General features: G+C 33.9%; 3 protein-coding genes across 3 annotated transcripts in view; all 3 read left to right on the top strand.

Moving 5' to 3' along the window:
• The window catches only part of LOC108904462 (probable glucan 1,3-alpha-glucosidase), a 12,876-nt gene extending 10,457 nt beyond the window's left edge, over window positions 1-2,419 (top strand). Inside the window, exons 13-15 of the mRNA XM_023456315.1 lie at window positions 1,976-2,097; window positions 2,158-2,225; window positions 2,280-2,419. Coding sequence (XP_023312083.1) covers window positions 1,976-2,097; window positions 2,158-2,225; window positions 2,280-2,404 — 315 coding nt within the window. The 3' untranslated portion in view covers window positions 2,405-2,419. The remainder of the gene's footprint in view (window positions 1-1,975; window positions 2,098-2,157; window positions 2,226-2,279) is intronic.
• A 2,244-nt stretch (window positions 2,420-4,663) lies between these two features.
• Window positions 4,664-11,099, top strand: LOC108904479 (probable glucan 1,3-alpha-glucosidase). Its single transcript, XM_018707069.1, has 15 exons — window positions 4,664-4,680; window positions 4,863-4,946; window positions 5,081-5,314; window positions 5,488-5,647; window positions 8,091-8,308; window positions 8,363-8,558; window positions 8,624-8,951; window positions 9,096-9,340; window positions 9,396-9,653; window positions 9,830-10,070; window positions 10,121-10,275; window positions 10,365-10,475; window positions 10,584-10,702; window positions 10,754-10,821; window positions 10,898-11,099. Exons 1-15 carry the CDS (start codon window positions 4,673-4,675, stop codon window positions 11,017-11,019), a joined length of 2,547 nt encoding a protein of 848 aa, XP_018562585.1. The 5' UTR covers window positions 4,664-4,672; the 3' UTR covers window positions 11,020-11,099.
• Window positions 11,100-14,441: 3,342 nt separating this feature from the next.
• Window positions 14,442-16,835, top strand: part of LOC108904480 (neutral alpha-glucosidase C-like) — a 15,682-nt gene continuing 13,288 nt past the window's right edge. The window contains exons 1-3 of the mRNA XM_018707070.2: window positions 14,442-14,472; window positions 14,579-14,674; window positions 14,865-15,095. Coding sequence (XP_018562586.1) covers window positions 14,465-14,472; window positions 14,579-14,674; window positions 14,865-15,095 — 335 coding nt within the window. The 5' untranslated portion in view covers window positions 14,442-14,464. The remainder of the gene's footprint in view (window positions 14,473-14,578; window positions 14,675-14,864; window positions 15,096-16,835) is intronic.

Here is a 16,835-nt window from a genome sequence, read left to right as displayed (position 1 = left end):
CGTTTCTCAGGTCGGGCAAATCAAGTCCGTTTACACCCACTAAAAAAGCATTTCCCTATTCCCTACCAAGTGCAAAAGACAGAGATAGAATATAGATCGACGTTCAGTGTAACTCAGTCTATAGACGATTATAGATTCTACCGATGTGCATGGCGAGCGGCACAAAGATAAATAATATTGAACCGTATAGAAATCATTTTAAATTTTATACGCATTATGGTAAAAGTGTTTTTATATTATGTATTAGTCACTCTTTATAATTTCGGCCGCCGAGTATAGGCTGTGGTAAAAGACTAAACATCGTATGATGCGAGATAACGGGATCTGGATCACATTCCTCACAAAAGACTGCTACTGCGTTGATAGGAAGACCATAAATGAAGTGAATATCGCACATTTCACCACCTGGGCGGTTCGCTATTTCAAAGACAGTAAGTTGTACACGAAAACGCCTGTTGTATTAAATGATAAGTGAAACGTCGACAGCAGATTATTATTTCCGTGATTAACATTTAAGAAAAGAAAATAATCTTTTACTTTATCTTAAGACCTGAACATTTTGATGAAAATTTGCAAGAAAAAGAAGTTTTCATATCAGCCAGGTTAAATGACATTTTTTGAATTAGATTTTCAACTCTAAAAAATATAAAAATATAAAATGAAAAAACTATTAAGTGTTGCAATTTTCACATCGGTGTAACATCCCAAACTTGATTTTTCTGTTTCTGTAATTGTGAGAAAGAAAATAAATACGTAATTTTAACGTACGCCTTAAAGGAATATAAGTCTGATAGCGTATATGTTTTGGAGATAGGTTTATATAGAAGACCTTGTATATAGATACTTGATCAAGTTTTGATTATGATCATTTAATCATCTATTTTTTGCCGACGATTTGAAGCTGTTTTTCAGTGTATCTAATTTGGAAGATTGTTTAATACTGCAAGAGCAGGTAGATCTTGTAAGTAGATGGTGTGAGAATAATCTATTACCTATTAACATAGATAAGTGTAAGGTCTGCTCGTTTACATCAAAAAAAGAACCGTTAATATTTAGCTACACCCTTGAAAATGCGTTACTAGCACGTTGCGATAATGTTAAGGATTTAGGTGTAATATATGACAATAGACTGTCCTTCACTGATCATATCAATGCAATTATAAATGCGGCTAATAGAGCTTTGAGTTTTATAGTCAGAAATTCAAGTTCTTTTAATAACGTTACTGCATTAAAATGTCTGTTTTACTCATTAGTTCATTCTAAATTAGAATACTGCAGCCTTATATGGTACCCTTACTACCAGATACATACTAACAAGCTTCAAAAAGTTCAACGTCGTTTTCTTAAATTTTTAAGCTTTCAAATTGATGGTTATTATCCAAATAGAGGATATGAACATAGATTGTTGTTAGATCGATTCAAAATGCAGTCTTTGCAGACTAGAAGAATACTCAATAGTTTATCTTTCCTATTTAAACTTTTTCATGCTAGAGTTGACTCAGCATATCTACTGGGTTCTTTCAATATACGAGTTCCTAGACATGGGTCTCGAGCTGATTGCATGTTCTATTGTGGGAATACTAAGACCAACATACTTCTTAAATCTCCCATCTATGTCATGGAAATAATTATAATTTAATATCTATGCAGTGTGATATAAACCACATAAATAATTTGTTATGTGTAGCAACTCAATTTTTAATTTAATAAATTTTAACTGATATTGTAGAAACTAGAACGTATTTTATAGTTTATATATCTATTTGTATTTATTTAGAACTATGATTTTTTATATTTTTAGTGTTTTGTACTTGAATGTCTATACTTTTTTGTCCTGTAATTGGAACATTTGTTCTGTTGGGCAATAAATGCATTATTATTATTATTATTATTATTATTATTTTTAAGATATGAGGAAAAATAAATGTCTTGCAAAACATTTATGTCTTAATAGTAATGTAATTATTAATTTCAGGATGAAAACGCAGAGGGTTTGCTATATTTTGACGACTTTACCAGTTTGCAATATCGTACAAAATTATATTATTTCTACTTTAGACTTATATACGATTCTGGAACTAATGGCATATGGTTTCAGTAAGTTCATTTTTTTCAGTGATTCGTATGAAGCTTTTACATAATAATAATTTTTTTCAGACAAGTATCGGGCAATGCTGATGGTTTTAATCCTCGTATTCAAAGAATCGTGGTACATCGTCGAGAAGGTAAGTTTTTTTATTTTCCCATGAATTTTTAAAATTTCCTGATATGTCTTCTAGCAAAGAAGGAAACTATAACGGAATCATATACAACCACGAAAGATGGCACCCCCTTGGAAGATATAGACCTTGTGCAACAACATCAGCTACTACGAGGAGAGGGTAGTGTTGTCATTTATCTGTAGAAACTTTTAGTTAAAAATAAAAATATCCCTAAATATTGTTTTTTTCTTTATGGTTTTTCTAAATGATGAGGATAAAAAAGCAGATATATATCATACAGAATGATAAAATGACATGATTTTATATAGATTATGAAATTTAGGAAGCGGTTTTGTCTACTGAATAGGGATTATCTATATTTAAAACGGATTAAATATGCTTTAAAGTAAAATTGTGTAAATAAGAAATTTGACAAACAACTAAATTATGTAATTTAAGGGACACTCTAGAGGTTGAGAAAAAAGGTGATTTTTGGGAATTTTCAAGGAAAAATCGATATAAGATATAGTGTCAGAAACAAAAAGGCTTTATTGTACATGTTTTCAGATGGCATTACGAATTTTTTCAAACGATTTGGATTCAAAATGCCCGGAAAGGTTTCTTATTAATAGGTGGTCTTGAAATTAAAAAAAAAACTTTCTGATAGTATACAGAGTTAGTCAAAAGTATGGAAACCCTCAAAAATCTCAGCGGGAAGGCATTTTTAGGATAAATGGTGAGAACAAAAGTCGTAACATTTTTCACGGCGTATCCGATGGTCAAGGTTCAAGGTTAAATCAAGATCAAGTCAGTTTTTTTTTTAATGGCGACCCTCCTTTTCGACATCGGAAATGGAAAGAGCAGAAAATTCTGTATCCGAATATGACATTGACCGTGACATCAAGTCAATGGTCAAGGTCAGTTCAAGGTCAAATGTAGATTTTTACTGGAAGTTTTTATTTTTAACTACGGAATCAGAGGGAGTGACAGTCTTTGAGTAGATAACTGATGGTACGCCTTAATGACCTTGATCTTTAATAGCGACCCCTTATTTCGAGTCTACAAATAAGAGAAAGTTCTACATGCTATTATGATCTTAAACGTGACCTTAAAGTCAATGGTCAAGGTCAGGTAGAGGTCAAGTGATTCCTCCGGCTGTCATTTTCTATTTCCGACGATGGAATAGAAGGCACTCTTAATTTTTTGGTGACCTCAAGATCAAGGTCACTACCTCAAGGTCAAGGTTACCATCGGATACGCCGTGAAAAATGCTGAGACTTCTGTCTTCACCATTTATCCTAAAAATGCTTTCCCGCTGAGATTTTTGGGGGTTTCCATACTTTTGACTAACCCTGTATATTAAAAGCTAGGGAATATCGTAAAAATTGAAAAATATTAATAGTTGCTAAATTCATGAACACTAAAAAATAGGTATCGAAAAAAAAAGAAAAATTTTGCATTAAACAATGAAAATTGTTAACCAATCGAAAAACCCCTACGGTGTTCCCTGAGTTATGATATTGTGAAGCTGTATAAAATTTTAAGTTGATTCGTTGAAAACTTTTTGAGTCATGTTTCGGGCCAGTTAAAAAAAGTGATTTCTTGAAAAACGCTTTTAAAGTTTTTGTTGGCATTCAGCATAAGAAATTTGTTATATGAGTTGTCATAATTGGCCGCGCACCAAAGGCGGATCATCAACATAAAATAAAACGAACAATGATTATAAGATTTATCATTGTATCATTGTGAAACAAGTAAATCGTTATACGTATCGTTGCTATCGGTTCCACAATCTGCATGGGATCCGTTATAGATCGCACCATCAAGTATGTTTCTATCCCTGTTTCAGCGAAACTTATTCGCGACGGGTGATAAAATATCTTACAATAATTAGTCTGAAGAGAACAACCGTTCGACATTTATTAATGTAATATATGAATAATTAAATAATCTACTTCGACATGGTAATTTCCATTCGGGGATATATTTATTGCAGTAGGAATGAAATGTTTTACTATTATTACTATATCAAATGGTAGGTTACATGCAATCAGTATGAAGATTAAATCAAACATAGATTGAGTCTTCAGGTTCGCTGCAAGTGGTTACCTCGAAAAACTCGTGTTCCCGATTTATGCCCCATCTAAAACTTGCTTAATATATTCTTCACATAATAAAGCATTGTTTAAACCGTTTATTTGAAAATCAGCAGGAAACAAGTAAATATAATGTTAAAATAAACAGATAAATGTGCATCACAATTCATCATTTACATTAATTTAATGCAAACAGTAGGTATAATAGCATGGTTCCAATAGATTAAATAAAAAATGAATGGAATATTTTCATTTATCTCAAGCTTAACGGGTTCTTTACTTAATTTGCAAATCTTCGATATCATGGACAGCTCAAGATAAAGTCTAGCGTTTATATAAATTACTAACGCAATAAATCCTGTTTGTTTAAGAATCATGTTATTGTAAGTAATTTACTTCGTTAGTTATGTTATACATATTTTTTTTTAATAAATTAGCAAAGCCTTATGAAGTTCATTGCATTTGTATAGTCGTAGATTTGAATAAAGTATGGTTGAAGATGTATTACAACTTCGTTAGTGACAGTGAAGGCAGTATCATGATCACTAATTTTTCAAATGAATAGTTTTAGGCTCCTATTCCTCGTCACATCAGCGTTGGCTGTAGATAACAATGTCTTCCACGACTGTAGCAGTGAACCATTTTGCGCGTGAGTATTTTTTTATTTAACTATTTCATGACTAAATTGTACATATATTCATCAATTGCTTTTGAAAACTTTTAAGGGCGTTATATTTAAAAAATTTCGAAATACAAATTGTTAAACGTTACTATTGGTTTTAGGACTTTCAGAAGCCAAGTCTTGGATGCAAACACTCAATTTGTGGCCAATGTGGCCGAAGCTCAGAGAACTCCGTTAAATACAGTTAACGTGCCTTTAACTAACGGCAATGGTGAGGAACTGACTCTGGAACTGTCTATATTATGTGGGCATAAAATGAGGATAAAGGTACTGGAAAAGGTTCAAAAACGGTTTATTATTAGATATGGCATAGTTCTTAGCAAAATGGACTATCCGTAAGTATAAATTACGAAAAAAGTGCAGCCGCCAATTATTAATTCATTATTTCAAAAAAAACAGTATATTATTATATTCGTTATTCTATAATTTTTACAGTAAATATCTTACTGCAGCATTTAAAATCACTTTTTCATTTTGAATACTATACCTTTTTATATACTCATTTCAGTCCAACACTAGAAATATCAAATGACACATTAACTATAACAACTACTTGGGCAGTGGAGGACAAAATCGTGGTAAGAAAAGGCCCACCGTTTACTGTGGAATGTTACCATCAAGACCAATTGGAGATAGTTCTAAATGGTGACCGACTAGTTATGAAAAATGTAAGTACGCTCATATACAGGGTGTAACTAAATAAGTGAAAAACATTTAAGGGGGTGATGCCTCATCGAAAAAAAGATAGGATCTTTCATATAAAGAAACTTCATTGGAGCATCCCTTGTTAAGATACAGCCCCTTAAAGGGGGTACATAAAATTTGTTTAACAATTTTTTTCACAAGCACTAAACAAGTTACAATATTGAAATTAACCTGACATTTTCTACTACCAAAAAGACACTTAGCCAGTAATTTATTTGGTTTACCCCATGGTAGTAAGGGGTGGAAAACGCAACCCCTAAAATTTATTTCCAACGTAATTTTTTGTCTTATTATTTTTTTACCATTTAAAAAATTATTTCCGATAGCCTGTTTCATTCTAAAAAAAAATGTCTCTTGAATTTTTTGCCCAAATTAAACCAGTTCGCAGTAAAAAATTATTTTACGAACAACTACAGAGATACATCGTCATAAATGCGGACTGGATTTACTGTTATTTTGTAGTTACTACCTGCATTAAATGATTAAAGGGGAATAATCAAAACTAATTTAATAATAACAAAACATACAACATGTAGAAATCATAGTAAATGTTCAATATGTCTACCTTCAGACATTACGCATGCGTCTAGACGTCGGCGCATTGAGCCACGTATTCGCTCAAATATTCCTGGAGTCTCTCTAATTACCCTGCACGCATCGATAATGCGGTTTCTTAAGTCCTCTACATCGCGAACAGGAGTACGATAAACCAAATGCTGCAAATGGCCCCAAGTAGACAAATCCAGAGGATTGAGATCCGGGGATCGAGCGGGCCAATTCTGTGGTCCTCCTCGACCTATCCACTGATTTGCATATGTTTCAGTTAAATGCTGACGTGCTACTTGACTAAAATGGGCGGGAGCCCCATCATGCATAAAAACCATATCCCTTCTGACGCCCAAAGGAACTTCCTCCAGCAGTACGGGGGGATGCACTTTTCTTAAAAATTGAACGTATGCCTCACCATTTAATCGAGGAGGTAGAAAATGAGGCCCAATTAAATAATCCCCAATAACTCCGACCCACACCTTAAGAGAAAACTGTTCTTGATGGTTAGTTTCGACAATAGCGTGATGGTTTTCATCAGCCCATATGTGGTAATTATGAAAATTAATAATCTTGTCCCGAGAAAAACTACATTCGTCTGTGAATTCGATCGTCTTCAGAAAGTCACGATTTCTTCTAATCATTTCCAGCATCCAATTGCAAAATTCAAGACGGTTCGGAAAGTCTCGCGGTAACAGTGCCTGTACTCGTTGCAGATGGTAAGGGTATAAGAGATGTTCCTTTAAAATTCGAAATACCGTCATATGATCAACATTTAGCTGGAAAGCAATCTTTCTAGTACTGGTAGTAGGTTGTTCTTCTATCAAATTAAGTACTGCTGCCTCAAGCTGTGGTGTTCTTACTTCTCGATGGCGACCACAATCCTGCGTTCTTTTGTTGAATGAACCATATTCACGTAATCGTTGATGAAGTCAGACAAATATTCTATGTGAAGGATGCTGCCGTTGAGGATACATTTCAGCATATCTTGTAGAAGCTTCTAACCCATTCCCCTGCGACAGACCGTAAACGTAATGCATATCAGCCATTTCCTCATTTGTGTATGCCATTTTAATAACAAGTGAATTATTAAAGTAACAAATTAAGAACAGAACAATACACAATTAGTATTACTTCAATTTCAAAAATTTACAAACTGACAGCTTGATTCCAATTTAATTGTCAGTATCGCTAATGGCGGCCTACTAGATAAATTAGTTTCGTATTTTCGTTTTATGGCGATATGTATCTTGTTCGTAAAATAATTTTTTGCTGCGAACTGGTTTAATTTGGGCAAAAAATTCAAGAGACATTTTTTTTTAGAATGAAACAGGCTATCGGAAATAAATTTTTAAATGGTAAAAAAATAATAAGACAAAAAATTACGTTGGAAATAAATTTTAGGGGTTGCGTTTTCCACCCCTTACAACCATGGGGTAAACCAAATAAATTACTGGCTAAGTGTCTTTTTGGTAGTAGAAAATGTCAGGTTAATTTCAATATTGTAACTTGTTTAGTGCTTGTGAAAAAAATTGTTAAACAAATTTTATGTACCCCCTTTAAGGGGCTGTATCTTAACAAGGGATGCTCCAATGAAGTTTCTTTATATGAAAGATCCTATCTTTTTTTCGATGAGGAATCACCCACTTAAATGTTTTACACTTTTTAGTTACACCCTGCGTATTGCACACTTTAGTCACAATGGGCTCATTTAGCACATTTTTTTAATATTCAACAGTATTTTTTCAGATACATTTAAACTGATGTTAATACGAGTATATCAATGTTGCATTATAGTAAAATATTAAGACAAATACAAAATTCAACTATATTTATCATTATCATTTTATTACACTTCAGGCTGAGACAGTGGAGGACCAGGCGTTCAGCTTTAGAGTGGAATTCGAAGGAGCTAACAAGCTCTATGGTTTAGCCCACCACTCTTTCCAAATGGCCTTAAAAGAAACAGTTGACGGTTCATCGGAACCTTTTCGAATGAAAAACCTCGATATTGGGGAATACGATGAGGATTCTCCCTTGGCTTTGTACGGATCCATACCAGTTGTCTATGGGCACTCGTAAGTTTCTGCAGTTGACTTAAAATTTCCTTCAATTCGTTTTCATTTTGACAGGGCTGATTTCACTTCGGGCGTATTTTTACACAATGCAGCGCAGATGTTTGTGGATATCAACTACACCGGCGATAGACCTTCTGCTTATTTTATGGTGGAATGTGGGCATTTCGACCTCATTCTCTTCCTGGGTCCCACACCTAGGGACGTAGTGAGACAGTATTCTTCCATGATGGGCGTTACCCGCATGCCACAAGTAACAATATTTGCTCGTTATTCATATTCTAAATTCACGTTCAAATTAATACATTACTTTTCCAGCTGTGGGTTTTTGGTTATCACCAAAACCGTCATACTTATTGGACCCAAGAAGAAGTAAAGGACGTGGTAGCGAAAATGGATCAGGCTGATTTTCCGTTAGATATAATTTTCCTTGATTATGGCTACACCAACAAGTACAGGTATTTCGAGTGGAATCCCGAGAATTTTACAGATCCCTTGGAAATGCAACAAAACATATCGGCTACAGGGCGTCGCATCATCGCCGTTTCAAATACTCATGTACCGGTCGACCTAGACTATTATATATATGTTGATGGTAAAGAATTGGATATCTATGTTAAAAATCCCGAAGGAAGTGATTACAAAGGTAGGTAACTTAAAATTATTTGAATTACGGATCTATTTGTAACAGGATTTCAATGATTAAATATTTTATAAGCTATTTATGACAAGAGAGAGTTAAAACCAAGATCCAAGAATTAAAAAATCATGTAATAATTTTTAATTAAAGATCTCACCAGAGCTGGAGAATCGGTTTGGATAGACTTCTTGATCCCAGACGCTCTTACCTGGTACGCATTCCTTTTTGATTTTAGTAAGTTTTCGGGAACTTCCGAAACTATAGCAGGATTCTGTCACGATTCCAACCAACCGTCCTTTCTGAACGATACCACCGAAAGGACATTTCCACCAGAAACTTTACATTACGAACAAACCCAGAACAGGGAAATCCACAATTTCTACCCATTAATGCACGTGAGTAAAATAAAATATTTAAATTTTTGTGTATATGCGAAAAATTTCATTTTAGGTGAGAGCCGCAGATGCAGCACTATCCTTTAGAGACCGCTACGAGAAACGGGTGTTTATTCTCAGTCGCGCCCATTTCGCAGGATCTCATCAATATGCTGCTGTATGGACTGGAGATAATACCGCAAGCTGGCCTCATCTTCGAAATAGTATAACTGAATGTCTTACGTACAATTTAATGGGAACAGTGCAATGTGGCGCAAACGTTGGAGGATTCTACGGTGATCCAACAGAAGAGCTTTTGCAGAGGTGGTACCAGGTGGGGTTTTTAAACGATTATCTTGCTGTCTTTAAATCTCCTTCCACATCTGCCTTTGTATTGCTTCCATCCTCCAAAATTGCTCTTGTTTCATGTCCTTCATCACCTTCTTCATTCCATCCCTTAGTTTTTCATTTCACTATGACATTTTTTAACGAAAAACGATTTATTTATAGGTGGGTATTTGGATACCATATTTCAGGGCTCATTCTAGTGGAGATTCAGCTCCACGAGAACCGTATCTGTTCTCTGAAGAAGTACAATCAGTGATCAGACTTGCCATCAAGACCCGTTACAAACACATACCCTACTGGTACAGGCTCATGTTCGATCACACTCAAAGTGGAGACCCTCTGATCAGGCCGCTCTTCTACAGCTACCCCGAATATATCGATTATGACGATCACTTCTTGATTGGTAAGTACAAAGGTGATACCTTGGCTGGTAATAATTCTATTGGTTTTTAGGAGAGGAAATTCTTTCGAGGCCAGTATTGGAGGCTGGTGTGAGTGAGGTGCAAGTCACTTTTCCTGGAAACGATATTTGGTACAGGGTTGACGATGATTCATGGGCAGTTTATGAAGGTGGAACAAACCAAAATCTAGTTGTAAATATTACTACGGTAAGTATTTAATAATATTAATTGAGATTATTTTGATTATTTAGTGAAGTACAGGCAAGTTTCATAGTATAAATATTTTTTTATTGCAGTCACCGTACTTCTATCGAGGAGGTAGTATAATTCCAAGGATGGACATTGAAAGACCGTCTACTACACAGATGATGACTGATCCATTTCAACTATACGTCACTTTGGATGATGTAAGTTAATTGCTCTTTAACAAAAAATATGGAGTGAAGCAATATTTTTCTTCTTAAAACAATATTTGTCTTGTAGTAAAAAAAATAATAATATCTCATTAATTATAGGATGACAATGCAGAGGGACTGCTGTACTTCGATGACTATATCACTTTACACTACATAAGAGCATCTTATTTCTACTTTAAACTTACATACGATTATGGAACTAATGGTATCAGGTTTCAGTAAGTTAATTTTTTATTATTAAACTTTTATGTATCAAATATTTTTCCTAGACAGGTAAGCGGCTCTTCAGATGGTTTTACTCCTCGTATTCAAAGGATAGTAGTACACCGTCGAGGAAGTAAGTAATCTTTTCTATGTTGATGGTATTATGTAATCAAATTTCTTTGAACTATACGTTTTAAAATACCTTCCAGCAAATAAAGAAACTATAACGACGACATATACAACCACGGGAGACGGCTCACCTTTGGAAGATGTAGACATTGTACAACACCTACTGTTGAAAGAGAAGGAAGGTTTTACTATTTATTTATAGTGATTGTTGTTTTAAATAAATTTTGGAAATATAGAGGCTTGAGTGGGGCGAATTTTACTTCAATATATACTTAAACGGAATTTTATCGTCAATTTTTTACTTTAATACCAATCTGAATTAAACCTTAACTGCCTGAAAAAATGAACAAAATATTTGCTAACATTTATTTTATCAAACAAAAACATAAAAAAGAGATCTTGAAAATTACTGATTATTTCGAAGAAAACTTAGAAAATCATGGAATTTAGTAATCTTATATTCAGAAATACAAGGCCACTCTTTCTCCGATGTCCCAAATAAATTAAATCCCTCTTCAAAGTTTAATCTTATTTATAAAAAGTATTTATCAGAATCGAAAATGAGATGTTTTTCCTATGAAATGATAACAAATATGATAAGGTAGTAGGCAGGGTAATGGATTATTATAGGGCGAGCTGTTGTTCAATGAATTGGCTTTATCGATTTTTGATATGGATTAAAAGTTCTTCAAACAATACAAAAAAATTAGATAAAAATAACAGTTCACGATAACTTCAAAATATCTATCAAAATATATTAATTCATTAATATTAATCATCACAATTCTATCTTAACATTCCAACCACTGAAGTTGCTACACTCCACACACTACATCACTTTGATGGTCAACTGTTGTTTATAAAATATCTTTATATTGTAATCTCAAGCACCTCCAAGAGAGAATAAAGTATATACAGGCTGTTACAATTTCGCTTCTCACTACAGGGATCTCAGAAACGGTAAGAGCTACGAAGTAGCTTAAATGGGGCAAAGTTGCGTAATTAGGGGACCAACATTATGCCTATAAAAAATCACGGCTAACATGATTACTTTTCGAAATATTTGAAAAAAACCGAAATTTTGGAAATCCGTTTTTGTTTAATTTCAGCCTTGTTTGAGGTGATATTGAAAACAGAACAAACACTTCTCATGGTCACTTTTTGCACTCTATCAAATGGCATAATCAATGTTTGTATGTAACGTTTCGTCTCTCCAGGACCATCATCAATTTTATTTTTTTAAATACGACTCTAGAAATTTTATTACATTTTTTGCAAGTCTTGATGACCCCCAATACTGTATTGCCTCAGCCCGAACCAGATTCAGACGTTTTGTCTAGAAAAAATCATCTTCAATGTATTCGTTCCACATTTATCTAAATTTTTTATTTGACTTCTTTGTTTATTAAATTATCGTACACTGTAAGTGTCGTTAGACCCTGTGAAATCCATCTAGTTATTTAAACTATTAGTATTAAACACTTAGTATTATACAGGGTGTTCAAAAATATGCCGACTACTTCTCTCAACTTTAAACAGCAATAACTTGGTTATTTTAAATGGAACACCCAGTATATTTTTACTTTGGGAGTTGGGAAATTTAAAACTCTTTCAAACTGTGTATAGGTTCCCTATACCTATCTCTAACGGTATTGGAGATATTTGTGCCGTTTCGTTTTTTATCGATTTTTTTTGTAAGATGTATCCACGTGTCTCTATCGAGGTCTTTACTGAATTGGTTTGGGTTCTTCTTGATGACGTCTCTTTAAATATAAGGAGAAAAATGTGAATGCAAATAGATGGCACACCTGCACATTTTTCATATTCAGTGAGAAATTATATAAATCGATAATTAAGTAATAAATGAGTAGGTAAGAATGGTTCATGTCAGTGGCTACCACAGGTGTCCAAACCTCTCGTAATGGACTTCTTTGTTTCGGGCTGTATAAAAATATATCTTGTACACAGTGTTCCACCTACTACTTGCGATGATATGAAGGAAAGGATTAGATATGCATTTGCCACAATCACCCCAAATATTCTAAGGAATGTGAGAATATCATTTGAAGATAGAATAAGATGCTGTATTCAAGAGAATGGTTATCAATTCGAACATCTATTAAAATTTTTCTTTGTTTCTTCTAAAAGTAAAATTTTCTTTAATAAATATTTTTCATGTTCATAAATAATTCAGTTACTTACTACAAACATATTTATACAAAATTAATAACTTTTTATAATTATTCTGCTTATAAAATAATATTTTTTATTAGAAAACTTTTTTGAATATTTTCATGATAATGATAAAAGGAACTTTTACTTTTAGAAAAAACAAAGAAAAATTTTAATTGATGTTCGAATTGATAACCATTCTCCTGAATACAGCATCTTATTCTATCTTCAAATGATATTCTCACGCAAATGCATCTCTAATCCTTCCCTCCAATATCATCGCAAGTAATAGGTGGAACATTGTATACAAGATTTTTTATATAGCTCGCAACAAAGAAGTCCATTACGGTGAGGTCTGGACACCTACGTGGCCACTGACATGCACCATTCCTACTTATCCATTTATTACTAAATTTTCGATTTAAATAATTTCTCACTGAATATGAAAAATTTGCAGGTGCGCCATCTAATTGCATCCTCATTTTTCTCAATATATTTAAAGAGACGTCATCAAGAAGAACCCAAACCAATTCAGTAAAGACCTCGATAAAGACACGTGGATACATCTTAAAAAAAAAATCGATAAAAAACGAAACGGCACAAATATCTCCAATACCGTTAGAGATAGGTATAGGGAACCTATACACAGTTTGAAAGAGTTTTAAATTTCCCAACTCCCAAAGTAAAAATATACTGGGTGTTCCATTTAAAATAACCAAGTTATTGCTGTTTAAAGTTGAGAGAAGTATTCAGCAGTTTTTTGAACACCCTGTATAATACTAAGTGACGACAAATATAACAATTTATAACTTCAAGGATCTAAAATAGACCCTCCAAAGCTGCTTCCTTAAAATTATTTTTTTATTGCTAATATTAAATTTCTACGCTATGCCTGCATTTTCACTAAAATTGAAATATCTCACAAACTGTAAGTCCTAGGTATGCAGAACCTTTAATAAAGTTCACCTATTTTTTTACGGTGCTTTCAAAAATGCAGTAAAATACAGGGTGTTCCATTTAAAAAAACATAACATTGATGTGGTAAGCTTTTCGTGGACACCCTGTATATTTCAAAATATTTTTAAAATGTATCCGTAATCAACCTACACATACCCACCTAAACAGGTTTCTGTAACATTTGCCGTTTGGTCACTAGCGCGCGAGGCGTTACTGGTGGCCCACCCTGTATATTAACGGCAGAATACTAAAATACTAATGTTTTAAATGAAACAATCTACAGGTACATTGCAATGAAACTTTAGATTAAGGGTCCACAAATATATGTCACTCTTCAAAATTATATCATATCTAGAGAAAATAAGTGTTTATTTATTTTTGAGGATACTTGTACAGGTTTTTGACATGCACCTATAGCAGCTCTTATAGTGAAGATCTCTACAGATAATGGAGATAATCTCTAGGTATAAAATTAATGACACGATTTTTCGATAGCAGTGGAGTGGCGTGAGGCAACCATGATTAGGTAAGGAGAAGACCTGTTTCATTTTTCCAATACGTGCTACAATTCTAATTACATAGCAATATGTTTAATTTTTTTCCATTGAATTACAAAATATTCTGAATTTTAGATTTTGGGTATTGGTCGTTTTTTTGGTGTCCACCGTGTATGGTGAGGGCGCAGATCATGAGACGTTTAAGAATTGTTCACGAATTGAATTTTGCACGTAAGTATAAAATAACGGATGTGGTACCCACGCCCCTTTTTCAACTGCTAGGTAGAGCTTATTTTGAGACTAAACTAAAATCAAATGAAAAAAATCGAGTCAACTTTTCATGAAACAGATATGAGATCCATGGAAAATATTAATTATGGGAACTGTTATCTAACACACTATGTATTTTTTTAATTTGTAGAACACTAAGAGGGCTAACACTCGAGGACGACGAGCAGTTCACAGCTGACGTCAAAAATGTTGGTGGTACCAACAGAGTAGCTACCATTCCGCTTTCTAATGGTAATAAAGAATCTCTGACTTTAGAACTGACGCTACTGGCTTCACACACAATCAGACTTAAAGTGTTGGAAATAAACCATACCCGTTATGAGATACCGTACGTGTTGAACGGAGAACCAGAAGCTGCAAAGTAAGTGTGGCAAAACTTCAGAATTGTTTATCTTATCACATCCAATAAAAAAAATATGAATGTGTTCGGCTGACGCGTTCCAAGAACGTGGAGACTTCTCGATACGTAGGAATTTGAGATGAGTACATCCAGAGTATATTTTGACCAGTGGCGTAACCAGGGGGGCGGCTGTGGGGTCTTTAGCCCCCCCAAAGTTCTGTCGCGCGATTTTTATCATAACGGACGGACGGACCTCGGCATCAGTCAAGATTCTTAAAGGGACAGGTTGCCTGACTTTCTACGCCACTGGGTATGCCGATCGCATCGCGTAATTGATAAATACTTGGTAGTCTGTACTGTACATGTTTTGTGGTTATGCATGTTGATTTTTGCTATTTTCTGTTGTGATTTTTGAGATATTCAGGTCGAGTATGTATTCCATTTTATCATAATAACAGTTATGTTGTTTCAGGGTTGTTAACGTTACCTGTTAAGATATAACATGCATGTTATTGAGGAATTAAGATCATTTTTAGCAAATATTCGTATTGCAATTTTGTTGTTTTTTGAAGACGCTTTTGTGTCGACATTTGTAATAATAATTATGCAAAATTATTATAAACAAGAGTCAGTATTAGACAAAAACACAGATAACTGACAGATGTCTTTTAGTTTATGAAACATGAAACAAATGCAAACTCATAAATAACGGATAAGTACAACATAAAATAGTTTGTAACATGTTATCTTAAATTATAACAGAGTTTCTTAAAGGCAAGGAATTTGGTGTTGCTATAGTTTAACGTAGGTGTTATTTGTCTAATGAAAATGAACGGCTTGTTAAATTTCCATTTACTTGCCGGTTTTATAAACGCACATCGAAGGTAAGTTGTAAAATTTAAGTAACTTAGGTAGTATATACGTATATGTATACAGCGTGGTAAAAAAGTTCTGCATAAAATTCATATTTTCGTTAAACAATTTTTTTTCGAAAAACGGTGAGACCCGTCGTTTTTTATTTGGTCCAGGTCACCTTGTTATATGGAAAAAATTTTTTTTCGATAATCCACTTACGGCAACGATGACAATATTTTTTTAAATGACAACCCATATTTTTTTCGTTCGAAATTGATGACAGTGATAATTATCTAAACAACGGTGTGAAAATTTCGATGTCTTACAAAACAATTTTTTTAGAAAAATGCACCTTAAGCTCTTATAAGTGATAATTGTCTACTTACACTATTAATGGCTCCGAAAAGAACAAAGTTGACAAAATTACATTTCAAAGGAGTAAAATTACACTAATGTTTGTGTATGTCTAGCGAAATTGTTCCAATTGCCCACCCTGTACCATTTGGCATTGTCCTAAGCGTGTGTAAACGCCGTCTACACTTCGCTCAAGCAACGCGGAACAATCGAGTGGCCTCCGCGTTCGCCTGATTTAACACCTCTAGACTTTTTTTGTGGGGCTATTTGAAATCGCGTGTGTACACAAACAGACCAGGTGATTTGGAAGAACTTAAAAACCGTATTCGTTTCGAAATAAATCAAATCGACCCGGGAATGCTTGAACGAAGTGTAGACGGCGTTTACACACGCTTAGGACAATGCCAAATGGTACAGGGTGGGCAATTCGAACAATTTCGCTAGACTTACACAAACATTAGTGTAATTTTACTCGTTTGAAATGTAATTTTGTCAACTTTGTCCTTTTCGGAGCCATTAATAGTGTAAGTAGACAATTATCACTTATAAGAA

This window comes from Anoplophora glabripennis, unplaced genomic scaffold (assembly GCF_000390285.2).
Source record: "Anoplophora glabripennis isolate ALB-LARVAE unplaced genomic scaffold, Agla_2.0 scaffold84, whole genome shotgun sequence".
Taxonomy (NCBI): domain Eukaryota; kingdom Metazoa; phylum Arthropoda; class Insecta; order Coleoptera; family Cerambycidae; genus Anoplophora; species Anoplophora glabripennis.
This window is presented reverse-complemented; position numbering and strand designations above follow the sequence as displayed.